The 27021-nt window shown below is 44.4% G+C and overlaps 1 protein-coding gene across 8 annotated transcripts in view; it reads right to left on the reverse strand.

Annotated features, from left to right (window-relative positions):
- Window positions 1-27021, reverse strand: part of LOC105012284 (myosin-10) — a 59257-nt gene that overhangs the window by 13212 nt on the left and 19024 nt on the right. Inside the window, exons 4-28 of one of the 8 annotated variants that reach the window (XM_020049801.3) lie at window positions 19013-19040; window positions 17311-17413; window positions 16781-16810; window positions 16533-16547; window positions 15683-15700; window positions 12370-12462; window positions 11762-11825; window positions 11537-11635; window positions 11143-11286; window positions 10889-10984; window positions 9581-9699; window positions 9149-9301; window positions 6645-6833; window positions 6266-6439; window positions 5249-5363; window positions 4779-4850; window positions 2556-2749; window positions 2254-2375; window positions 2093-2162; window positions 1855-2015; window positions 1410-1518; window positions 1173-1304; window positions 710-916; window positions 416-553; window positions 10-133 (exon numbers count right to left, since the gene is read on the reverse strand). In XM_020049801.3, the coding sequence (XP_019905360.2) occupies window positions 10-133; window positions 416-553; window positions 710-916; window positions 1173-1304; window positions 1410-1518; window positions 1855-2015; window positions 2093-2162; window positions 2254-2375; window positions 2556-2749; window positions 4779-4850; window positions 5249-5363; window positions 6266-6439; window positions 6645-6833; window positions 9149-9301; window positions 9581-9699; window positions 10889-10984; window positions 11143-11286; window positions 11537-11635; window positions 11762-11825; window positions 12370-12462; window positions 15683-15700; window positions 16533-16547; window positions 16781-16810; window positions 17311-17413; window positions 19013-19040 (2769 nt within the window). Of the gene's footprint in view, window positions 1-9; window positions 134-415; window positions 554-709; window positions 917-1172; window positions 1305-1409; window positions 1519-1854; window positions 2016-2092; window positions 2163-2253; window positions 2376-2555; window positions 2750-4778; window positions 4851-5248; window positions 5364-6265; window positions 6440-6644; window positions 6834-9148; window positions 9302-9580; window positions 9700-10888; window positions 10985-11142; window positions 11287-11536; window positions 11636-11761; window positions 11826-12369; window positions 12463-15682; window positions 15701-16532; window positions 16548-16780; window positions 16811-17304; window positions 17414-19012; window positions 19041-27021 lie in introns of all 8 variants that reach the window. The other 7 variants (XM_020049802.3, XM_020049800.3, XM_020049804.3 and 4 more) reach the window with 7 other exon arrangements.

The following is a 27021-nucleotide window of genomic DNA, read 5'->3' on the forward strand; positions in this document are numbered from 1 at the left end:
AGCCCTTACCTTCCAGGTCCACCATCATCATCTCCTGCTTGTTCTTCACCTTGCCCAGGTTCTTCGCCTTCTCCTCCTCCTCCGCCAGCTGGGAGCTCATTTCAACCACACGGTCATCCAGCAGCTTCTTTTCCTGTCATGTGGAGAAGAGAGACACGTTCAGCTTCTCCAGCGGTCTTGATAAAGGGGTCTGCAACATGTGGCAGCAGAACAACATGTGGCCATTTAGCTTCTCTAATAAACAGCTGGTATCAAATTAAGCACTGTAAACGTCTCTCCCATCTCCTGTAACCTTCAGAGTCCAAGGCCTAATGAACACCGGTTGCTTTGAGGGGGATTTTTGTTCAGGAGGACCTATTGGCCGATGTGGAAGCATAATATTAGAATCTAGCTTGAGTGTGCTCTCTTCTCAGACCTTGAGGAACTTGGAGTTCTGGTCCTCCAGCAGTAGAATGTCCTCCTCCATCTTCTTGATCTTGGCCTCGGCCGTCACCTTCTCCAGCTGGAGCTTCTGTCTGGCCGCCTCCTCCTCGTCTAGCTGCTCCTCCAGATCCTACGGAGAGACAACGGGAGTTTGACATAGCCAATCAGTATCTTCATCATAACGATACTTATTGCAATGCTTGAATTCTTATATAAAAAAAACAACATAAGCTTATCAACTTGTTGTGCGTGTGTGTGTGAGATCCTTGCTGCATGTCTCTCTGACCTGGATGTGAGACTGCATCTTCTTCTTCTCGTTCTGCAGGCTCTGGTTTCTCTCCTCCTCCTCTTCCACTCTGGACTCCAGGTCGTGAAGGATCTCCTCCAGCTCCTGCTTCTTGGCAGCCAAACGGGCCCTCATCTCCTCCGCCTCGGCAAACAGCTCTGTCTCAGCCTGCAGTTGTTCCGCCAGGATGTTCTTCTCCTCCAGGAGCTGACGATCAATGGAAAATAATTGGTAATTACCAAAAGCTTCCTTTGTTTAGATTAGGATCTCAAATTTCAAATCCACTCAAGCCCATTAGTGAACCATCAAACCTAACCTGCAGACCACTACAAACTGCACTAAGCCGTCGGCAGAGGCCGGGACCACTGTCTGGAATAACTGAATATGTTGTTTCATCTTCTGCAGAAATAATCTCAGAATAGATAGAGGTTTTAAGGCAACGGGTGACCAGGTAGCCACGTACCTGCTGGTGTTTCCTCTCCATCTCCACCAGCTCTCCCTCCACCTTGCTTTGTCTCTCCTTCACCTTGACCAGCTCCTCGTCTTTGGCTAGCATCTCCTCCTCCTGCCTGGTGACCTGGAGCAGAGGCTTCACCTGGGGAGACGGCAATGGACAGAGGGTCGGTCACGGGTCCTGACTGGGGGACAGGTTGATGAGTGTATTCTGACTGGCAGCTCCGCCAGGAGGACCTCCACCCACCTTGGTGAAGAGTCTCCACCACTGCCAGTGGCGCAGTTTGAGGTAGGCAGCGCAGTTCCTCTGGAGGACCTTCAGAGCACTCAGCTGCTGCTGCTTCTTAGCAAACGCCCTGAGGAACGCCCGGATGCACACATTGCAAATATTACAACATGTGGCCAACTCCGTGGATCACAACTAGTACTTCATTAATACTGGGCACTTTAGCACCCACCTCTCAAATGTATTGTGTCTAAATCAACACAGGGGCTCCCAAGTACCAACACTGACTATGATTTGATTTCTGGATGTCTGGCTATCTAAATATTTGGATTGCATCATGTAACTCAGGTTCTCTGAAGGAGATCAGGGAGACATCTCACTATGGGACATGGCCTTCTTGTGGCTCATTGGCTGAAGTCTTATTTGGTCACGCCAAACAGGCCAATCGGAGCTCTGGATGACTCACTTGCGTGCCAGGTAGCCGCGGCAGACGGACTGAAAGTAGATGATGATGTCAGTGATCTTCAGGTCCCTCTCTTCCTCCAGGTGTGCCAGGACTCCGGTCCTGAAGAAGATCTTACTCTGGCCGATCCGGAACAGGTTGGGGTCCAGTTCCAATGCTCGGATCTGTTACAATACCGTGGAATATGGGTGAATGGGGAAAATAAACAGGGGAAAGTGTAGGAAAAGTAGGGAACTCTTACCATTCTTTCACAGGCCTGCTTTCCATCCATGAATCCCTTGGGGATGGCATTAGGGGTGAGGATCTCATACCTGAGTAACAGAGAGGAGAACACAATGGCATGGTGCTCAACAGCAAAACCCCAGAGAACAGATGGGTGTGGTTCCCGTCTCCACCGGTTACCTCTGCCTGAACTCCTGGAAGACGATGCGGTTGGGGAAGCCCTGTCTGCAGATACGGATCCCCTCCAGAACTCCGTTACACCTCAGCTGGTCCAGAACCAGGTGGGGCTCTAGCTTACCGGCCTGTCACACAAGAGAGGCGAAGCAGAAGATACAATTGGAGGTTCAGAAGCAGAAGATTTTTATTGAATACATATGTTCTTGTAGGCTATACTCAGATCAATTCTTAGCCTGTCCGTTGGCTATGGTATCAGCTGGTCTGCTTTGGCTAGAGTGACATGTACAATGGGATCTGCCGCCCACCCTCTTCTCGTGGTTTGGGATGATGCAACGGACGAAGTTGGGGTTGGTGTTCCTCAAGGTGGCCATGAGTTTGGTGAGGGACTCCTTGTAGAGCTGGCCCACGGTGCGGAACATGCCCTTCTTGGTCTTGTAGGTGGCCCCAAATGCCGTCTCCGCCATGCCTGCCACCTGGTCCAGGCCCACGATACGGTCCACTGGTGGGGGAGAGATGAGTGGGTGGGGGTTAGAGGCAAAAGGCAGGGGAGGGTGTTGGGGGTGAGGACGCTGGATGTAGCGGGACAGCAGCACGATGAGGCAGCTGCAGGCACAGATGGATGAAGAAACTAAGAGGTGGGTGTGACGGGCAGCTCCTCGGGATTTTGTGTCGCAGGGATCAAGGAAAGGGCCACGGGAAACACTAAATCAAACAGGATTGGATTTCAGACTTGTGTGTCTTCTAGCTACGGCCGATGAGGGGCTGGGCTAGATGGGTGCTGCGAGCTGAAGCACATTTTGTTAAGCACTACAGTCCCATAACACTCCTTTCAGCAATATAATGTCAACAGTTTTTGAGGTTGAAGCACGTTTGCTTTTAAAACAGTGCCGTTATGAAACTAATGTAATTTTAAAAGGGTGGAACATCATAAATAGTATTTTTTTTTTATCACATTAGAGTAATCTGATGATTCCATGAGAAAGGCCTGTGTCGTATTCTGTTGTCGTCATTTAGTGCAGGGTTACCTAACCCACTCTGATGGTACTCAGACGTTGACATTTTGTATTTGATGCATTTCAAATATCACACAAGAGCTACATGTACAGAAAGCTACCGTGACTTAATAAAAATGTATTAGCAGTGTGTCTACAAAGATAAAGACACAGCTCACTGAATACATGGGCAAACTTTAGGGATTGTTAGTTTGTCACCTATGAGTTATTTGAACATAGCATTGAGGTTTAACAATCAACAGTGAAGTAAGCTTGGCTCCAGGAAGGACTTTACCTAACTGTGGCTGTGCTATTACATTTGCAATAAAACCTAAAAACCTCTGTCAGAGGCACTTTGATGAGAAAGACTTGGTTCATTGTAGTTCAGAAGTAATTGGCTGAGAAGACATGTGTTACTGTAATAATAATCACTAACACCTGGTAATGTTGGCTAATTGGGCCATATTACCTGATGCGAGCAGCTAAAATGTAGATTTGTATCAACTTTGTCGACTTCCATTATCTGACACTTACAGTTAACTATTAACTTAACATTCTCCAAAGCTCGCTAATACAGCCCAGTGGTGTCCACATGGGACTAATACAAAAGAACAAAGATTTAAACACATTTTGACACGCACGTTGACAAAGCCTCATATTTTAAACATGATGTACAAAGCCGTTTTGACACAAGACACAGTTAAATATAAGTGTTTACTCAGTCAGTACGGTATTTATTTACTTACATCTAACCCTCCTAAAGTTTATTAAATTCAGAAACTCCAAGAATGTCCTAGAAATTTGGTATTTACACAGTAGATATTGTAACACTGTCAGACCTGCTGTATTTTGCTGTCTATAGCCTATTAGATTCAGGCCACAAGAAATGCCAAACATTACATGTGGTTCAAATTCTCTGCCACTGTGAAAAAATAAAAGGTGTACATTAAGGCCATCAATCTTTCCACAGTCATGACTGAATTCACAAGTTCCCTGTAGCCTTAGATATATTCCCTGGAGTGGGAATAAAACCCTTCAAGAATGTTGTCATCAGTGTGCTGACGCATTCTAACAATGTTAAAATGAAAGGCACCTGAAATCTCAACCATCTGTGCATTCCATTTTGTTTTTTTTGGTTAAATAACTTACTAACCATAGTAAGACATTAGCTGCCTTGAATTGAATGCCAACCCCCGGCTTTAGAGATTAGTTTGGTATATATTTTGTGTTCGACAGGCATTTGAACATGAATTTGGGTTCCAGAAAAGTGCATGGGTTTTCAAATAGAGCCACACATTTAGTGCCATGATGGCTTGAGGTAGAACAGAATAGTTGAAAGGTATTTCCAACCATTGGTCAATTCGCTACTGCACTAGCCCTGACGCCAGTTGACTAGTTCACTACCTCAGTGCTGAGACATTGGCAACAATGACATGCAGCCTAGAAAGCAATGGGAGCCTCTGCCTACAGAGCTAAGCTACACGATGCTGCGCTGGCGAGCATGGAACCTGCTAGGGCTACGGTGACAGCATTCACCTGGAGGCTCATCAAGACTAGGGACACTGTTCTGTATCTCTACAATACAGAGAGACAGGGGTACAAAGACACCTGACAGAGAGAGAGAAAACGACATGAGAAAAAGACCGTCACACAGAGATACCAAACTTACACAGACAGTTAGTGGCAGGCTAGAGTTAGATAGTACCGCATTAATATGGCGTTAGCTAACTATCTACCTAGATAACTAACTACCTAGATAACTAATTACTTAGATAACTAGCCAACACCATATTAATGAGGCACTATTTAGAGTTAAATAGTGCCTCATTAACATGGTGTTAACTAACCATCTCGAGTTAGATAGTGCCTCATTAACATGGTGTTAAACGAATAAGCAACAAACGATCACACAATAAGTAGTACAAGCCAAAATAAGGAAGCCAAGGCAATCTAAACATCGTACTGTGATAGTGGTAAATACTGTATTGTTAACTACTCCTCCTTACCGTCCTTCCACAGCTCAGCCACAAACTTATCTGTGGACTGGTGCAGCAGTGTGGCCACATTGTCATTCAGTGGGTCCATGTTCTTCATCAGCCACTCATCTGCCTTGTAGTCCACCTTGGAGGGGGGGGGGAATACATCAGAAACGAATACGCCTAAAAAGATGAGCCATAACTGCCCTTCTGGCATAAATAAAGAGTTCTGAGTTTAACTGAATTAGCCTTTGTGGAAAGTAGTGTTGTGCAATAGAAACGCTGTGGTAACAACTTCATTCTGGAGGGAAGGGGTGAGAGTTTAAACTAAACACACTGCGGGAGACTGAATTTGAGGTAGACTCATCACTCCTCCTAGACCCCTTGCCATGTGAGTCTGCTGCCAGCGCTCCGGGACTGACGCACAGCGCTCACTGTGGTATTCACATTGATATCTGGTCAGGGCTTTATGTAAGAGCTATGTGGGAGGAGGGTTGCGCAACAGAGAAGTGGCCCCGTCCGGTCCAGCCCGGGACGGTCCCCCCGCTGAGCAACGTCACCACATCTGTTCAGAGTTACGCGGAGGCTGTCGCCCAGCAACACATTCTTTTCTGGAATGATTTAGAGGCGTGTGTCAACGAGAGCCGGTATGGATGCAAAACAGCCAATAGCTCAGGATGCAGCGTAACTAGAATATTGTAATGGCTTTTCAAAAGACGACCGTCACTGGGGAATACCTGGAGGAATGAGAACATCTGGAGGGTTGACAACTAACTGTCGGGGTTAAAAAAGACAGTAGGGGTCCTCAAGAGCACTGCTGCTAGGCAACGGTTTTGGGCTCACGGATCTACAGGTTTTACATGATGTAAACCACAATAACTTGTAAATGCCTTTGCATTGTACTGTCCATTATACAGGAATATGGCTAAACTGTGGTAAAAGGGAAAGTTTGCAGTATTTTCGTACAGCAATTGCTGTGTTTAAACCTCAAAATCCATCCCTTTAAACTGTCCTCAAACAAGCCCGTTCAATGGACCCGGTCAGTACCTTGCCAGCGTAGTGGATGATGCAGAAGTCTGCCTTGTCCTTCAGCTGTCGGGGCTTCTGGAACTTGGGGTGGGCGCCCTGCTCCTGGACCAGCTTGTCAATGAACGTCTTGTCTGTGGCTTTGGGGAACCAGCACTCCTCATCCAACAGAGCCAACACGCCAGGGGGGTTCGCCTGCGCGACAACAGGAAGTTGAGAGTTAAACTGGGTACACTGTAAGAACGTGTAAAAATGCAGAACATGGAAACGTGCTCCGCTTCAGGAAGTGCCTCCTCAATTGGCGCTGGTATTGTAACAACGTTGCCGCTTTGCCGATCTTCACCCGGGCGATGAGGACGGCGCTGCGTCGCAGGAGGAAAACACACGTGGGTAAACTCACTAAACGGATACTGACCGGCCTCTCAATGAGGTCGATGCAGGGCTGCAGGTCCAGGCCAAAGTCGATGAAGCTCCACTCGATGCCCTCCCTCTGGTACTCTTCCTGCTCCAGGACGAACATGGTGTGGTTGAACAGTTGCTGGAGCTTCTCGTTGGTGTAGTTGATGCACAGCTGCTCAAAGGAGTTCAGCTACAGGGGAGAGACCGAGAGAGGTTTCAGTGATTTCTTAACTAAAAAGAAACTCCATTAACTTTGTCTTGTTAAAAAAAAAAAAAAAACAACACTTCATTTCTGAAAAAATTTACAATTTCTCACAGCTTCCTAATTTAAATATTAACAGAGGGGTCTTGGACAAAACAAGGTCATAAGCAATTGAACACTGCATCTCTAACCAATGAGAGAATAAAAGCGAAGGATATTTTAAGTAATTAATCAGACGTTCTTATCCTGCATCTTACACGATCAGTCGTAACATTATGACCACTGTCAGGTGAAGTGTATAACACTAATAATCTCATTATCATGGCACCTGTCAGTGGGTGGGATATATTAAGCTGCAAGTGAACATTCTGTCCTCAAAGTTGATGTGTTAGAAGCAGGAAAAATGGGCAAGCGTAAGGATCTGAGGGGTCTTTGACAAAGTCCAAATTGTGATGGCTAGACGACTGGGTCAGAGCATCTCCAAAACTGCAGCCTTTGTGGGGTGTTCCTGGTCTGCAGTGGTCAGTACCTATCAGAGGTCGTCCAAGGAAGGAAAAGCGGTGAACCGGTGACAGGGTCATTGATGCACATGGGGAGCGAAGGCTGGCCCGTGTGGTCCGATCCAACAGATGAGCTACTGTAGCTCAAAACTGCTGAAAAAGTTAATGCTGGTTCTGATAGAAAGGTGTCAGAACACACAGTATCACAGTTTGTTGTGTATGGGTCAGAATAGCCACAGACCAGTCAGGGTGCCCATGCTGACCCCTGCCGAAAACAATAGGCACGTGAGCATCAGAACTGGACCACGGAGCAATGGAAGAAGGTGGCCTACTCGATGAATCACGTCTCCTTTTGCATGGATTGCAGGATGCGTGTGCGTCGCTTACCTGGAGAACACATGGCACCAGGATGCACTATGGGAAGGCAGTGTGATGCTTTGGGCAATGTTCCGCTGGGAAACCTTGGGTCCTGCCATTCATGTTGATGTTACTTTGACACATACCATATACCTAAGCATTGTTGCAGACCCTTTCATGGCAACAGCATTTCCTGATGGCATTGGCCTCTTTCAGCACGATAATGCACTCTGTCACAAAGCAAAAATGGTTCAGGAATGGTTTGAGGAACACAACAAGAAGTTCAAGGTGTTGACTTGGTCTCCAAATTCCCCAGATCTCAATCCAATCATGCATCTGTGGGAGGTGCTGGACAAACAAGTCCAATCCATGGAGGCCCCATCTCGCAACTTATAGGACTTAAAGGATCTGCTGCTAAAGTCTTGGTGCCAGATTCCACAACACACCTTCAGAGGTCTAGTGGAGTCCATCCAGCGATGGGTCAGACTGTTTTGGCAGCAAAAGGGGGACCAACACAATATTAGGCAAGTGGTCATAATGTTATGGCTAATCGGTGTGCAGTAGTGAGTTTATAGTTTCATATTTTCTTCAGTACTGGACACATTTCCTCTAAATGTTGCATTACTCAAGTGCGTTGTGGTTCTAGCCTAAGATCAGATGGTTGGATCATTTTCAGTTCTCCGGAGGTGTTCAGATTCTGATTCATGGAGCAATAGAAACTGACCTCTGCGTGGGTCTAGCATTTGGCCAGAAAAGGGAATTTGAGTTGCCAGGAAACAGACTGTCTTCGTTCTGTTTTCAATTGAACCACCAGGGTTTTTATCATGTTCAACAACCAGCCCAAACAATTGCGGATTGATTTTTGTTTTCTCTCATTATAATGATCCCAGGATTGTGATGTATTTTGTGTTTCTTTGGCTCTGGTATTTTAAATGAGCCCAAAAGTAAAACGTTGCAGCCAGTCTCTTGGTGGGGGAATTAATAGCTGTCACAAATCATAGGGGAAATATAGAAAGATTTGTCCTGGGATATGGAGGAATATCAAGTGTTCTATGAAAAACACAGTTCACATCATCAGTTGTTAAACAGGGTTCGAAATTCAAACTAGTCTCATACGTCCAGTATCATATATCATGTTATAGATCAATCGATGAGCCTGCTTTAAACAAGAGACAAGGCTCAAGATTAGTTTTTTTGCAAATGGAGTGTTTCTCAAAACAAACTCTTTGGAGGGCCACAATGGAATTATGTTCTTAGAAATGTTTTGGCAACAACTTATTTTCCACATAGTGTTCTTACACCCTTCAAATAACTAATTCAATGGACAGAATGAAGTAAGACCCCCAGTGAGCTGTTGTCTCTGGAAGAAATCTGGAAGACAGAGGAAACATGTGCAGACCACATTTGCCATGTTCTTGGCTTTGAAGGCACAATTATTGTAGTAACCTGAAAGATCTCAAAGCCAGCGATGTCCAGGATGCCAATGAAGGAGGCACCCTGTCTCTTGGTGCGGTCCAGGGCCTTGTTGATGCGGTGGACCAGCCAGCGGAACAGACGCTCGTAGGTGGCCTTGGCCAGGGCCTCCACCGCAAAGTCCGCCTGAAAGAGAGGGGAGTTCTAGTTAGCACTGTTCAAAAACAGGAACCACACCGCACTGTCCTGACATTACTATGTTTCAAAGTCAGCAAATCGATTCTGGTTCTTTTCATGCTACTTGCCCAGCCAGGTAAGTTTACACCAGAATCCTTACGCGCTGGAAGGAACTCACACTATGGCATGCTACCTTGATTAAGCTCACAGAATACACCACGTCGCCGCTGCCCAAATTCTCTGCCCTTTGCAGAAATGTATAGTAGATAGACCCAGACAAAGACTCACCTGTTCTTTGGTTTGGGCCTTCTGGACGTAGTCTCGTCCCACCTTGATCCTGGGAGACAGGATAGCTCTGGTGAACTCCAGCACATTCAGCCCCAACAAGTGGCACAACTTCTGGGCCGCTGGCAAACGAGGATGAAGGAAGGAGGGAAGGAAAAGGGAGAACAGAAGGAATGTAAAATGTCAGCCGTTGAAATGTGACGAATTACAGGTCAACTATATAACTGCACCACCGTCAAATATCCCTCGCAGAGGCTCAAAGGAAAAGAAGTAGCAGCGATACCAGTAGCGACGTTTGAGGAGTCGGACTAGACGTTACTCAGGGAATGATTATGTACATATGATAACACTATAGACCCAGCAATTAACCCAATAACCCTCCAACTCCTGGAAACACTGGTGGTTTGGAAAACATTCAGTAAAAGCCATACAGACTCTATGGGAGCCCTGGGCGAGACCACCATTAATTCACACTCCTGGCAGCACACCACATGGTTTGTATCTAACAATTACAACCGTCCCCCTCCATCCCTGCAGCCAGACATTCCTTATATTTGAGGTACAGAATAAGTTAGAACTGGACCCCTGCCAATCCAGTAACTGCAGAATGCCTGGAGCAAACCAGGGATCAAATACTATTTGAAACCTCTACATTCTTACAGAGAGTTTGCTCTAGGCCTGTCCGGCATTTGGGGTATTTATTCATTGATCCCGTTGGAAAAGCAAAGCGTTAGATGTCATTAGAAGCCAGGCCTGCCTTGGACACCGGATCAGGTTAGAAGGTAGTTAAACGCACAGCTGTAGAACACCCGCAGGCTAACACAGCAGACTGGATTTAAGACATCTCAAAACAGCTTTTATGATATTGGTCTTTCATATATGAAATGGGACTGGGGAGAGACTTGAACATTTAAATACTTCTGGAGAGGTTAGAATGATACATCTTTATTATTTCTACAGGCAGCTGTGCCAGTGTGGGGCCTGCTAAAACCATCTGTTTTCCACATCTGGGACTTGCTAGCGGAGTCATCTCAGTGACACTTGCTGCTCCACTTTAGGATGAAGGATTAAATGTTATGTAAATTTGTAAATTTGACACAATGAAAAATTTATTTTGCTCTAGTTTGAAAGTTGTCTGTGCTGTAAACCAGTGTGTCAATGCGTCTGTGCTGTAAACCAGTGTGTCAATGTGTCTGTGCTGTAAACCAGTGTGTTAATGCATCTGTTAGTAACCCGTTTTGTAGACAAGTGTGTTAATGTGTGTTAGTTACCGGTTTTGTAAACCAGTGTGTTAATGTGTCTGTTAGTTACCTGTGTTTTCAGGCATGGAAGCCTGATCTGAGTTCCTCTCCTTCTTGAAGATGATGTTCCCAAACTGAAGCACGGAGGAAACCACCTTTAACATGGCTGCAAGCACAGAGGAAGGAAATATGATATTATAACCGAACCATGAACACCGCTCCTACATTTGACTTAATACACCAAACTGTATATCAGTGTCTATAATTTTCATATTGACTGCAAAAGCCCCATTAGACAGTTAGTCGAGAATGAAGCCTGTGTACCAAGGATCTCGTCGTGGGAGAAGCTCATTATGTTCATGGCCTCCATGGTCTCCTGAAAGTTGTCTTTGTCCTGCTGACCGGGGATGGGAATGTTGCCATTGGACAGAAAGCGGTAGCTGTTGAATCCCTCCAGGAGCAGGTCCGCTACACAGAGGAAATACAAGTCACGTTTAAGTTATCAAACAGGACTTGTGAACAGGACGACATGTGATTTGATTGTTATGCAGTGACACAAGTGCACACATCTTGATCGGGTTTCCAAATACTTCTAACAACTATTCAGCTTTGTAAAAGAGCTCTGTATTCTCATGGCGGATGGCCATATCCATCCTTCCACTCATTACAGAAGCACTGACTGCATTTCACAGGAGACAAATAGGACTGGTGTTCTCACACTTGAGATGTTCTCCAGCCCCAGAAAGCAGCTGGTAGAAGATGTGGAAGGTGCGTTCATCTTTGGCTTGGCGGATGGCTCTGGATTTCTCCAGCAGATCTGTCACCACGAGGTCAAGGAAAGGTAGCCTCAACTGGGCGTTATTACTTATACACTATAGAAACGGTAGATTTTGTCCTCGAGTCGTTGAAGAGAAAAATCAAAGCTTGCTTCATGGAAAGATACAAGTTTCGATGTTGGCCCCGACGATGTATCCGGTGACATCAAAGTTAATCCGGATGAACTTCCCCTGTAGCAAGAGAGGGAGATGGGGGTGAGGAAAGCAAAACCACCACGTCTCCGCATCCCATAGTGTTCAACGGGATCTCATACTGCTGAAAGACGCCCGTCTGTCTTTCTATAAGCCGCATTTCAATAACGCTACATTTAATTAATCTGGTGGTCCCAGAACTGTTCTTTCGCCAATTACTAATGTTATAAAGCAATAGTCAGAGGGGTTGCACATACAAAGACCTGGGACCAGTACAAACCATTTCATTTGATCCATATTTGGCCACATTCCACTGGGTCTCTACTGACCCGGGCTCTGTGCGTGAGGCTTGAAACATCTGTGATCTGTACCGAACAAACCTTTCTAATCTAAACCACCATTAATGAATAGCAGACGCTTCTCGTCGTGCTGGAATGCTCAAACAGATAATCAAACAAATTCCTTGCCATTCATTTCTTTTCAGAAATGTTCCAAATCCAAAAACACGCTAGCTGAATATGCCACTCATATGCCACTTATATATGCATCTCATATGCCGGATATATACACATTGTTGACTTACGAAACGTGACGAGTTGTCATTCTTCACGGTCTTGGCGTTGCCAAAAGACTCAAGGATGGGGTTGGCCTGTAGAAGCTGACGTTCCAACTCACCCTGAAATAGAGGACAGACATTACAGCAAAGCACTGGGTCCAAGCACATATGCCCCATTTACCCAAAATAAACTTGTTACAAATATAAAATACAGAACTACAAATCTACACCCAGGCAAAACAAATTTCATCACACTGTTTCATCATCCTCCTAAAGTTTAAAAGCCAATCTAACAATAAAATATGTATGTGTCACAGACTATTGTAACGTATGGTGGACCCTTTTCTTTTAGTAGTGTTTTTCAACACAGTATAACCATAAAGAGTACTAGAAAACAAAACTGGTATCCTGAGGCAGTACAAAACAGATGGGATCAACGGAGCATGCTAGGGAAGACTTTACAGCTCCTCTGTCCAACATCTTCCAGCAAAACGTCCAACTGAGACTAAAGACATAGGCCTAAAGAGAACCAAGTTCTCCAAATAAATCCTAGCTGGCAGAGACGTGTCGTGTCCAAATGCCATTTGTTCCCTGTTGTCCGTTCACTCAGAGTAGAACGTCTGGAGAGGTTTTGAAGGGAATGGATCAGACTATTGTTGCTTAGTTCTAGAACACAACAGAACAGAACTGCTCTGAATTTGCAGCATGGGGTTCAGCTAAAACTTGACACCTCCCAGGGAATGTACAATCCATCTGGACTGGGTTTGCATGTCCTTTTTCCACGGTGAGAGCAACATCCCTCAACATCCAAGAAAATCCTTCTCAAAGATTAACAAAACAATTCCTAATAAACCTATATTTAGATAAGAAGACTTTCTGGAAAACATGGGCAAAACAACCCAAAACAATCATTGGTTTAAAACACACAGATGTTTCAAATATTCCACAGCAGTGCTGTTTATGATGTGTGCAGCGAATGGTTGCTGGATGAGTTGGGGCCAATGAGGCAACCGGGGTAATGAAGGCCACAGATCACAAGTTAGCAACTGAACAACATGCCTGGTCGGCACACAGACACAAGCCGGAGACACACTCAATCCAACGTGGAGAAGGCAGGTGTCATTAGAACTGCCCCAAAGGGAGGGAGGGACAGATCACTGACAATGTTGAAGACCTCACCTGGCTGGATCTGAAACTAAAGTCTCTGAACTAGTTGGTCTTTTGTCACAAAAGGCTTTGCTAGAGTGTACCTAATACACATGTACCTGACACACCGTGTTTGGACAGGTGGCCCATTACAATCCCATCCAGACCGACGTTCTATGGTCGGTCATGACTAGGGAATCCAAAAAGGCTGAACAAAAAAAATTATAATAACTTGGCCTCTAAGTTGAGCTCTTATTTCTTTACTGAGGCTAGATGGGAGCGGGACTTTCCCGTTACAAGCAGGCCACATTTTTAATCGCTCGAGAGGGTGGCGTGTTTCCAAGCTCAGTTTGGGAAAAGTTAGCGTTAGGAAATCATCGTCAATGAGACAGATATGTTGTCTTTGGCTGCCTTGACCAGAAGAGAGCGCAACCGCTGTTGCTTTTATTGAAAATGAGACTGGATTTAAATAAGTCTGTTCCATCCTCATCCTGCCAAAGGCAGATTCTGCAGGTCAATCATAGCATGGATCCAAACACGTTAGTGCGATCTCACCATTTCCAATGATCACGGACACGAGGAATACAACTATCCCACACAGTGAAATACAGCTCAACATGGCACAAGCCGTAGAACAAACCACTTAGGCCATAATGGAAAATGCGTAACTGTATAAACTGCCAGTCTGTACCGAAACTCAAGTGCACCGACCGGGAAGACAGGTAGGAACAAAGGGCAGGTTATGTACACCGGCAGGCCTCCAATTTAGGAGCATTAAAAGCTGACCCACATTACAGTGGCCCAGAGACAGATTCCAGAAGCTTCCATTGGCATGTTAGGAGGCTAATCACCAGCAGTGACAACAACTTGTCAGCCTGGAAGTACTGTGCCACTAAATATCAGGTTTCTGTGAGCAGACCGCAAAACCACTGGTTGGAATACCTGACACTTACTCTAACTGACAGTGTCTGGAAACCCTTGTGGAAACAGTAACAGGCTAATAACCACAGACAGATATTATATAAGGAATGACGATATACTGCCTGGGAGGACTGAGAGACATATAGCTAGTTTTCGAAAACGGAGCTGCCGTTTCTGTGACCTGGCATAATGATTTGAGTCCCACTAAATATCACGTTAACATCACTGAAAATAATGTAGAGTTCAACTTTGATTCTTTGTAACCAAGGAGGGTCAATAAAAACCGTCCCATTAAATCTTCAAGAAAAAAGAAAGTTGATGATGTGCACTCATCTGCACCATAAATGAGTCTTCACTGGACAGACTTCACATATCGAAAGCCCACAAGAACAGTCACTGTTGGACAGACAGTCCAGAGTTGGGCCAAGACCATTAGCGGAATAACACTACAGAGCATGTCTGTTGAGAGTGTTAACAATGCAGGCGACTCGACTAGGGGTTTGCGATTTAGAATACGGGGTACATTTTTTTTAAACCGGCTTCCACAGAGCATCCAGGATAACTTTCTGTATGCAGAAATCACTCATCCCAAAAGCAGGTACGCGATTGGCTTGCAAATGGGGGGGGTTCGTGTTCCTACTCTGAGCTTGGGACTGCGGCCCAAGGGCCCTCTTGGCTCTACCCTGCTGCTCTCCTCCGGTTCTACTTGAGCTCCAGCTAAGTTGAACTCTAACTGACTGTTTAATAAAGCCCCCTATTTGGCAGCATCAACGCCTCACGGGTGAAAAGCTGTCCAGCAGCCTTACTGGGAGCCAAATTGGATGTGGAGAAAGGTTTGTGACAAGGTGCTGACAGGAATCTTGCTAAATGTACGCAGCTATAATTGTGGAACGTAATACAACACAATTTATGACTGGGGGCATAACATTAAAAAAGTGGGTCATTTAAGTGAGAAAACCTTTTCACAACTGAAGTAATTTTACATTTTAATGAAATTTAAATGAGATTTCAAACAAGCAGAGCCTGCTGCAGATCAGAAAAGCAACTTCACACAGTACATGCAATAACCTACGAGTCCCAGAGGTGACAGAAAAACACAAACAGCTTTGCCCCCCTGTCGACACCCATAAATACACAGCCTACAGAGACAATAGAAGCCCCTTTACAGTATTTCAGCTCTAGTGAGTGGAGTGTGTGTGTGTGTGGGGGGGGGTGGGGGCAGGGGGTGAGTGGGTGAGCGAGAGATGCGAGGGACGGACTATATGCTACTCACATAGAACAGGGCTCCAGTCTGTAGTCAATGGGCAGATAGTCAAATGTTATCATGGAAATAAACAGGTAGTGTTAATGGTCATGGAAATACTAAAGACAGGGTATACATACATATAAACACACCATGTAAAACAAACACAGGTATTGTTGTACTCAACGACAATTCAGGACAGGCAAAATAATGCATAAAGTGAAAGCAGAGGTAGTTAATTCACCACTAAATAAAACAGAAGCAGGACGTGTCGATGTGGGGAATGGATGCGTCGCTTCCCCAAAAGGCTCCATTTCAAAAAGCTTGTAGCGGTCCGCCACTCCGGGGTTCATGTGTTTCTTGTATTAGCCTAGCGGCAGTGTGCCGCGGTGAGCACAGAGTCTTCACTGAGTGTACAACTCATGTGCAATTCGCATTATCTGGGCAGTATAAACAAGATTTACAAAACCGGTCTGAAGAGCAAATAGGCCCCGTCGAGAGGAACACCGAGCCACTGAGATGATGGGTGTAACATCATCCCTGGACTGACACTCAGCCCATCTGTGATGCCTGGGTGTGTGGCAGTGGCATCCTCACATCCAGGCATGTGCCTTCATCTTCCTTCCACAGTCTGGATGTTGAGTGTCTACACGGCATTGGGGTTTTAAAAATAGCTCCCTCAGCACGACGCGTCTGTTCAGACTTACCTGGTGGCAGGCCGGGGGGCGAAATACAACAAAGGCATGCACGTGAACATGTTTCATTGAGTGTGAAATAACATTTGCAAGCTCACTTTACAGTAAACACAGTGCATTGGCCCACCGAAATGGAAACACATTCATATAAATATCCGTGCCAGATTTAAAAAAAAGGTACTCACGACATGATTATCCGCCTGATAGGAAGAAAATCTGGGTCAATCCCCAATATTTGACGGTGTAAATTTTGACACAAATGTCACCATTTAACACTGCGAGTGCCGTTGATGTTAGCATCCGTAGGCCCCATAGTGGCCAGCCGAAAAACAGGCTGTTCTCACAAACATACATCTCAAATTGACCCAGCTATAAGTGTGTTTGAAAGCCAAATGCACGTGAACATGGCGTATAGGAAATTTGAAAGACTTGCCTGTAGTTTCACTGGCTTAGGGGACTCCGGCTGTTTGTTAGAAATAAACAAATGCAATTTGTTACAGAGTTGTGCGGTCTGACCGAACCATAATCTACACGGTAAACAGTACGGGGGGGGGGGGGTTGAGATATGAACTCTAAACACATTAACAAGCATGTCATGAGATGAGTGTGTTTTATCAACCAGTCGATCATTATGGTTTGACCCTTTTGGTGACCTCACATAGGCCGCCTCCACTATCGGATGGGGTAACCCTCTAATTGTTATCCCGTTGATCATATGCTTCGTTCTGGTATGGATTCACAGGGCTTAGCGGTCATCGTCTGTGTGCTGCCAAAACCGGGCGGATCAGCCGGGCCAGGTGCACAAGTGACATTGTGGAAGAGGTCACACTGCTAGCGTTCACATCCCAACTCAAACTGTCAAACGTTCAGAACAGGGTACAGATCTGTAGGTGTGTTCAGGGAAATGGACACGAGAGAACACCCGGAAATGAAATAAAAACAAGGTTCCAAACTTACACTTACAGGAATGTTGTGGTCTCTTTTTCCTTTATGAGAGGAAGCAACGTGGGCGAGGTACTGGATGACCTTCTTGGTGTTTTCCGTTTTGCCCGCGCCTGATTCACCTCTGAAGGGAGAACATACAACACTGTAGCGGGGTGGGGGGGGGACTGCGTGGGTTTGGTTTGCACCAGTCATGCCAGGGGCGTGGGTTCGATTCTCAACGGAGACCAGTATGAAATAGCAAGAAAATGTACTCAACCACTGCTCAAAGTGGCTCCGGGTTGAGATACAAAATGTGCTAAAATGGAAACATAATGTAAACAGCGAGTCTGTGACAGGCGGATGATTTAATGGGATGTTCACTTGGCTGCAGTGAATTGTCTAAGAATGTCCTGAGTCAAAAGGGAGGAGAGCCAGCCAAGCTCTCCTCCCTGTAACCCAAATAAACACAACCAACAAAATAAACCACAGTCACGCCAAAATGGGATACGGCCCTATGTCTTTGCTATTGTACGTCTCAGGCTGTTTGTTTGCCCCTTAGGTTAATTAGTTCAACAGCTGTGGTTGAGGTCGGGCCTCTGAAGGGCTTTTCTTGGCCTATACGCCAGCGATGACAGCTTTAGAGCGGGGAAGTGTCTTTTTGCGGGCACTGCGGGCCAGGCACAGACTCACATCCCTAAGGGACACCTATTGCATTCCTGTGGTTTTACGTCAGGTACTGATTTAACCCAACTGACAGTGGCAGCTATGGAATTCTCCCCCCAGTATCAGATGGGGAGGGGCGCGGTCCTGTAAATATCCCAAATGGCGGGTTGTAATCACACACTTAAGCGTTCAACATGCATGCACGCGCACACACACACACACACACACACACACACACGCACGCACGCACGCACGCACGCACGCACATGCGCACGCGCACACACGCACGCACGCACACCAAGCCATGCTGCAGTAGTATATGGGCACTAGAGTCCACTATTCAGCCCGCCAGACCGCCCTGGGCAGCAAGAAATTATATAGGCCTGATATTATTGAAAAGCTGTCTTCCTCATGGTCATACACTCTTGAGTGTAGTACAATGAGCTCCTGCCTTTACTGCTCAATGCACATTCTGGGGCAATGGTTTAACGGGTGGGGTGGGGTGGGGGGGGACACGCCCTCTGGGATGCTTCACCCTGTGTGCTCCTTCACACGTCATCAGCGTAGGCTTGTCACAAAGGCTTAGTCGGAGACGCTACACTGACATTTGTCTCTGGCAGCATTCCTGTCATCTGTAGATATCGGGTGCTAGACGGGATGAAAGCCAGGGTGTGAATGTGTGTGTGTGTGTGTGTGTGTGTGTGTCATTACCAGCAATGCCAGACATTTCCCATCTTCCCAGCCTCTCTTTTTTCCAAGTGTCTGTCCCACTGTTCTGTGTCAGTGAGTTGGCTCCTTTTAACAATAGAGGCCTCTGGCGCTGTTCTAGTTCAATTCAATTTACATCAAGTTAGATCTATAATCAGTGCTAAGTATGTTAATGTCAGCTTTAATAAGGCAAATTAAAAAAATTTAACTGAGCTTTTGCAGTAATGCATTGCAGGTGGGCCTACTGTATATTTCATTCAAGAGAGGACAGTTTTGGTGCCATTAAACTTTCCCCTGAATCGGATTAAACATCGGAGATGTTTGTTATAACACTTGTGAATGCAGCATCCCACCATCTGAGGTTACTCACGTGCAAAGAATTGATTGGTCCTCTCGATCTGTGAAAGAGAGAGAATGAAAGACAGTAAGAAAGAGGAAACCCAACGTCTGCATTTCACTAGCCGACACATCCCTGTCCATGGTCCAGCGCCTTTGAGGTTCACATCACTGTTTTAGACAACCTCTGAGTCTTTGAGCCTTGAAGGAAATGATTCAGGAAAACAAGGGCACTGAACCAAATCCCTTCTCAATATGTGCTGTCAAATTGAACCAAGGTCTCGAATCAACGTATCAGTGCATGCCTGGATGACGGGCTTTAACTGGAGTTAGTTTCAACAGAAAATAGCCAACTTTACTGAGCTTGTAAGATCAAATGTCTGAGTCAGAGATATCACCTTCAAAACAGGCAAAAGGTCAACATCTGCACAAAGACTTTTCAAATACTTTAGAATTTCTGACATTTCACAGGCGCTCTAAAGCAATCTGAAGCTCACAAAATGGAGGTGGAATTAGATAAGCTTTCAAAGGTAAGCTGTGCTGTGCCAAACCCCTGCATTAGATAGATAAGTGCTGAGGCCATGTTGGCATTAGGGCGGCAAATCGAGGAAAGCTGAGCATAAAACCAATGAAAACTACATGTGCCACGGCCAGCATCATAGACTCCTAGGCTGATGAGAGAAACAGATGTCTCAATGAACAACTTAGGGCAGATGGTGATTTACACCCAGAAAGACTAAGGAGAAATGAGGGAGAGCGACAGAACAGTTAACTGCCCTGATGAGCAGGACAGAGCAAGGAGATACCTGAAAGTGACAGTGAGTTGAAGAAGTGAGAATGTTTTATGATAATATTTTTGTTTGTTTATGGTGTGAATACTTTTGTTTGGGATGCCCTTGTTCTATGTTTGATTTCTGCATTATTACCGGTCTGTTCATGTAAGTGAGTTTAATAAAACCATTTGTAATCGCTGAGCCTCCTTCCCTCACTAAAATGTATAGGGGGACAGGGACCTGAGACACTTAAAAGGTTAATAGACAATGTGTGCTCGAATCGCATTGTATTCTGGGTATGTTTTTGTTACCTACAGCATTTCATTCTATGTAACCAGACTGCACATGTGCAAGACAATATCTCCTCTATAACTCCCCACATTAAATGAAACAGAAAAATGCAGAAAATATAACCTGAACAGTATTATTTGGTTTTATTTAAAGACTGTCTTGTTCTTCTGTTAATGGGAAATGCACTGGAGACATTATGCATCCCAATGGTGTCTCTCCTCAAACATTAACTCACTCTTTAACCAGATACCCCCCTGTGAACAACAGTCATTTGCAGTTCTGTACATTTGTTATCGTGCTTAACCCTGTTCGGTCTGCTACCGGCCCGTCCAGACTGGGCTGATGATGAATGGTAAACGAGGGAAGTTTCAGGCCCCGGCTGGCTGAGGCCAATCAGTACAGCCCATATCACCAGTACAGCCAATATCACCAGTACAGCCCATATCACCAGTACAGCCCATATCACCAGTACAGCCCATATCACCAGTACAGCCCATATCACCAGTACAGCCCATATCACCAGATACCTACGGGGGTGTCGGGGCGTCAGCCAAGTAAGCGAGGTGTGTTTTAGACCCCGTCAGGGGGGCATTGGAACAGGCCTCTTTGGCTCCCTTCTAGTTATAAAGCTCTTTGGCTCCCTTCTAGTTATAAAGCTCTTTGGCTCCCTTCTAGTTATAAAGCTCTTTGGCTCCCTTCTAGTTATAAAGCTCATTGGCTCCCTTCTAGTTATAAAGCTCATTGGCTCCCTTCTAGTTATAAAGCTCATTGGCTCCCTTCTAGTTATAAAGCTCATTGGCTCCCTTCGTGTTAGAACGCTCATTGGCTCCCTTCGTGTTAGAACGCTCATTGGCTCCCTCCTGGTCTGGAGTGGCCCCCTCTGGGTTCCTCTAGCTGGCTGTTGACATCAGCCTTTGTCTTCAGACTGACACAGGCCAGGCTCTTGTCACAGAAGCAGAGCGTCAGGCTGACCCAAAGAAATGGGCCAAACGCGAAGTTTGGATAACACCATCCACCAACAGTAACAGAGGTAAGGTGGTACTAAATCTGTCCGGTATACCCATGAGGCTCTTAGACAGGACTATAAGTGCTGAGTTAGAGCAATACACAAACAAGTCAATGACTGGTCAGGAGCAGAACAGCATCATAGCCATGATAACAGCTTTCGGTCCAATCAGTATTAGTGCGGAGTAGGAGCCCCCCCTGTGTTAAAGATTACCCATGAAGACATCAATAACATGACGGAGTCCGGAGATCACGTGTTCACAGGTTTAATGAGTTCCTATCCAATATAGGGGCGAGTCGTGATGTGCAGCAGAAAAAACGATGTATAGTCGATAACTCAAGGCAGCCGGGGCTCTTTAGAAGGGGTGCATCTTTTCAAAGGATTAACACATCTCTAGGTTACACCTCACCAGCAGTTCATGGACATGGCTCATTTTATTTCATCTCCATTAGGATTATTTATGACGTACATAATAGGATTTCCTAATAATCTCAGGAATTTCCCCACATAGCTAAAAGACCACTTGGTTGTTAGCGAGTGCAATACAAAGCGGTCGGATTAAATCAGGCAACATGTGGAATAGTCCCTGGGACTCCACAAGTGATGTAATAAGCGACACATTTAACATGTCCCGATCAAAGTTAGCAGGTCTTCACCATCTTTTAGTAACAGAGTGAGGTGCTGCTGGTTTCCATTTGGTCCTGACAGGGTGCTTTAGGGCAGCTACCGAGCAAGCAAGTAATTTGTCTAGTGTATCTTTATTAATTCTCACTCAACATATTAAACTGGGTCTGAAAGTGTTGATGTGTAATAAACTTTGTGCTACCACTTCAAAAGCATATTATCAATATATTAGTGGTCACATGGTATAATATTGCCATTAATTCTGGGCACGCAGTAACATCAATGTATGCTTTGCATTGTAACTCAGAGACTAAAATGTTGGGACTTAATATCATGTTTTTGAGCATATCTGAAGTGTTATTGTACACTGAAAACCAACTGATTTGGAATCATTATCTACTTACCCGATTTAGACAAACTCATGAATAAAATGTTTCTTTATATATACAGATGTGCCAAAAATGTACTCCGTCGCACTTCAAATAATGCTGAATTTACACAATATATTTCATAGGTTTGCAGTTAAAACCAAAACAATAAAAATTTACCAAATGTACCTCATCTTATTTCACAAAGAAATTATAAAATAGCTCAGAAAATGTTATTCGGCACTTCTTGATGTAGTTAGATAATTCCTCTTAAGAATGCACTGATGTATTGTCCAGCAATCCATATCACCTGATTATAGAAATGTAATTAAATTGGTTCTGATTATTTCAGGCAGATTGTATTTTTGTCTGATTATTTCAGACCAATGGTACTTTTGTCTGAATAGACACCCAGTATGCTGCAGTAATTTTCATATTATTTCTTATTTGCTTATGTTGTGTGTCTTATTGTTAATATTATGTTGTAGTAATACGTCAATACATTCATTACTACATCTAGGATATATCCAGGAATTGTATAAATGGACAATAAGAAATAAATGTAGGTTTATTATCACATAACTCTTCTTCATTGTATCAGACTGATTTTAGTCTTTTGTATGACCAATTGTGTTGCAACACTTTCTTATAAATGTACACTGATAATTTGGTATCAGTATCAATATTGGCCGTTTGTGTTGAATATCCGCTATCGGCCAGGAATGTTCTTATTGGTGTATCCCTAGTTGGGAACTGAAAGGGGGTTCCACGTTAGGAGTCCCAGGAGGACCCCACTGCAGACACACAGACAATGCAATTTGCCAAAACACACCCAAACATGCCTCAATCTCCTGTGGACAGATGAGACTAAATTAGAGCTTTTTGATATACTATCTGTATGTTTAATGAAAAAATTATAAATCTGACCTTTTAAAGAACACCTGCCTTTGAAATCCAATTAAAAACCTGTGGAAAGATCTTAAAACAGCAGTTGGGAGGCAGGCTTTAAATACGGCAGAACTGTAGCAGTTGGCATAAGAGCGGGAAAAACTGCACATACAGTTTTTGGCCCAAGGCTGTGCTAACAAATATTCAGTCTAGGATATCAATGATTTCGTCAGTGGTATTTCTACACATTTTCTGATTTAATATAAGAGAAAATGTAATAAAATGTTTAGAGGCAGTGCAAATTATATGAAGACAATCCAACAGCGTCAAAACATTCAGCTGCAACAGTATAAGACCTATCAAATGCCCAATCACCCAGTTTGAGTAGATTAGTTTCCCGGGTTTTGAAGAGCAAAAATCACAAAATATCCCTTGGAAACAGTCTGCAAAGCTTCTCAGCTGAGGCATTTTGCCTTTCACCATCTTCTACAGATGACGACAGGCTACTGACATTTCCCATGACCTCTTTCCTGAGTCAGTTGAAGTGACACTCTCTCAGATAAAGGCCTTTTACACCCTGGATGCAGTAACGGCACATGCCTATATAAGATCGATAATGTCAAGACCTGGTTTTGAGGAAAAAGTTCAGATTTAATTTCTGTCCAGGATGAGCTCATCTGCGATTCCAGCCCAGCAGAACTAACTCTGTAAACATGAATAAAACAACTGTTGCGGTGGAGGAGGCTGTTCATTCAACCATGAGACACACTGCACATGCACAGAACGGAATGCTAATGGTCTTGGCTACAGTAACCTTGACTACACATTTCTTTCAGTGTTGCCAGACACAGGCAGGCTGAAACAGTCTTCAGATGGAAAAAGAGGCGGCTGAAGGGCTGGCTGGGGGACTTCCGGAGAGTTCTACTGGATAGAGATAGATTGGCCCAGGTCATTCTGCAGGAAGGGATGTGTGAGGACAGCAGAGAGCTGACAGCGGAGGCACAGCTGGTTGGCTTATTACCGACCGAGCAGGATTTCAGGCAGGTTCTTCCTGAGGCAACCTCACGCACCCTCACAGAAGCAAAAGGATTTACAGGCATTCGACGGCGTTATGTCATCAGCCGCTGTCCTGCGCATGGTGCTACAGAGACACGCGTCGTTATCTTCTCCTAGCTGAGTCTCCCTTTACATTCACAAGCCATATCTCTTTCAGATGCAGCCAGCGAGGCCAGAGTAGAAATGTCTCAGCCTTTATCTGGCTAGCTGCAGACACTGCAAGCATGCGATTCAGGAAAGGCAACGCACTTCCAACTCGTTGCCAATATTTCAACCTCTACAAGCCCTAGCAGATCACAAAACACGGACAACAACGAGGAGCAAAAGACATAGTGGGTATAGGTGGGGACCCATGCAAAGCTGTCATTTCAGTAAAATAGGCCTTTTCCTAAGAAAACTGCATGATAGATAATGCTCTTCACAGCTTCACATTACTTGATTGTTTTGGATAGCCTCTGAGGCTGCTCCAGGGAACAGGACAGGACAGACTGTAAAAATATTTGAGGATAATTATTTAAAAACCTATTCAGTTGTAGTGCGTTTGCCCAATTCATTACCTAGTGCTAAAGATTGTTGTGCTGTTAACAATTAATGGCTCAATAAATAGGCAAAAACAACTGGGTTGGATAAACAAGAAAAACTAGTGGTTTGTAGATTTAATGGAAGACATCAGAAAGGCCTTGGACCTTTTGACAATGAGAAATTTCCACTCAAACATTCTAACAGTAAAATAAACAGGTATAACATAGTATATGTCATTGTAAAATGTGCTTTTATAAGGGCACTGGGTATTATTAAAATATTTAATATTTCAGATTACACAATAGCATTGTCATTACTTAATGTTTGTGTAGGCCATCTGTTGCAGAGTGTTAGAAACACTAACTGATACTCTGAAATCAGTGGATAAGTGGAACTCTAAACACAACCTCGGTTTGTGAAATTTAAATTATATCAACATTAGAACAGCATCTTAAATGACTATTTTTGGGAAAAGTCAAGGAAAGAGCGGAAGATAAAACCAAGACCCACTTCAGCTACAAATAAAAAGCTCCGGTCGGGCGTCGATCACATTCACTGGATATCTGAGAAGTGGATCCTTGCCTGGTCAGATGAATCTCAGTTCCATTACAGTCATGCTGATGGCTGTCAGGATTTGGCACAAGTAGCATGAGACCATTAACCCATCCTGCCTGATGTCAACGGTGCTGTAATGGCCCGGGGAATGTTTTCCTGGCACACATTAGATCCCTGGATAACACTCAAGGTTTTAATACCACAGCAAATCTGATCATTGTTGTCGACCAGGTGCATCCTTACTTTGCTAGTTCACCCTCTGTCACATAGATACTTCCAGAAGCGTAACGCGCCACGTCAAAAAGTAAATACTGCAGAAGGCTTACAGACACCTAATCAAAAACAATTCAATGATATGCCAAAACGCCTAATACAGAATGTTTGTGTATTCCATGCTTATTAAAATTTAAATTCTTTATACCACCTAATGTGCCAGCCTACTCTCAGGAGTGTATAGGCTTGAAGTCAGAAACAGCGCAGTGCAACTTTAGCATTGCAATAAGGCATTAAAGTGATGCTTGAATGAATTAAGTGCTAAAAAGCCTAAGAGTTTATGGTTACAATCACGCAGTGATTGTGCTTTGTGCACAAATTGTTTGCTACTCCATTTTAATACAACCCCCCCACCCACCGGTCTGGATGATATGGATGTTGGGTGTGTTCTAGACAAATACTGGCTGATTTGGAAGTGCAGGTAATGGTTTTAAAAGCATTATGAAAGGGCAGTGATTTTTCTCCTATTTATAGTCACCAGAATATACCTGTGATGGTATAATAAACTTTTCTGATTACACGTCTCCCCAATAGGGATTTCCCAAAACTGAAAAATTAGCAGTTGTTGTACTGGTCTATTCTCAAAAGGAGCCCACCCAACATCTTCATTGAAATTGTAAAACTTGGCTGGAATTAGCAATTGCGGCATTATATTGTGTGAAGAGACATGGAAAACCTATCCCATTTAAGTAGCCAAGACTGTTTACTAGTATAACACCACAGCCGCCATTATTGGCTTCCACTGCATGTCGGGCAGAGTGCTTAACTCCAGCAGTGCTAAACTGTCCAGTAAAATTATACTGCTGTTTTGTTCTTTCTGACATTCATGCCTGAGTCCTCATTATAAAACTATTAGTTCAGACAGGAATTACGATTGATTGAGAGGAGTTCTATGCCTCCAAAACTGTTTTCGACAAAAGGGGTTTCTTGGACTGTTCCTGTATGCCTGGTCCCTCTCAGCTGTCATCTGTGCTTACAGCAGTCAAGATAACACTCACAAACACAAACAATGTGGATTGGCTGATCATGAGATCTAAGACACAATGCAACCAGCCCCCTAAACAAACCCAATGGCAATGCTTCCTAAATGCTGTCCATAAAAACTGTCCAATTGGTTGCATTACACACGTATTTTAGTTTAACATATTTTCCGGTACAGGAAATAAAGCCAATTGACAGATCTAGTGCATCCAGTCTCCCATTTCCAAACAGGGTTTATGTTTGCCGGCAAATGCCAGCATTTATTCGCTGGAATAAGCTGTAGTTGTCTGGCAGATTAATATATCAACAGACAAAATGTCATGGCGGGAAACATGCCAAATGAATAAAGAAATAGATTAATAGCATATTAAATAGCCTGATATTGTGTGACCTCTACGATCTGTTGCCAAGAAAACAGCGAGCTTCTGCTCGCTCTTACAGTAAGACATTACTGAGTGTTTGGTCATGTGACTAAGCATGTAACTCCAGCATACGACTCGAAGGCGAAGCAGACATCCCCGGGCTGGTTTGAAAAAGAAAAAAAAACAAGTGATGGAGCAACTGAGGCCAGCAAAACCACAGAAAAGCCTTGTTATTTGAAATAGCCTCCCTTATGTACCAAAACATCTTTCAGCATTTAACATGCAATGGGACAACATATTTATATCATTCATTTTAATGCGTATTGTCTAATTAGGAAATATAG

This window comes from Esox lucius, chromosome 9, assembly GCF_011004845.1.
Source record: "Esox lucius isolate fEsoLuc1 chromosome 9, fEsoLuc1.pri, whole genome shotgun sequence".
In the NCBI taxonomy this organism is placed as follows: domain Eukaryota; kingdom Metazoa; phylum Chordata; class Actinopteri; order Esociformes; family Esocidae; genus Esox; species Esox lucius.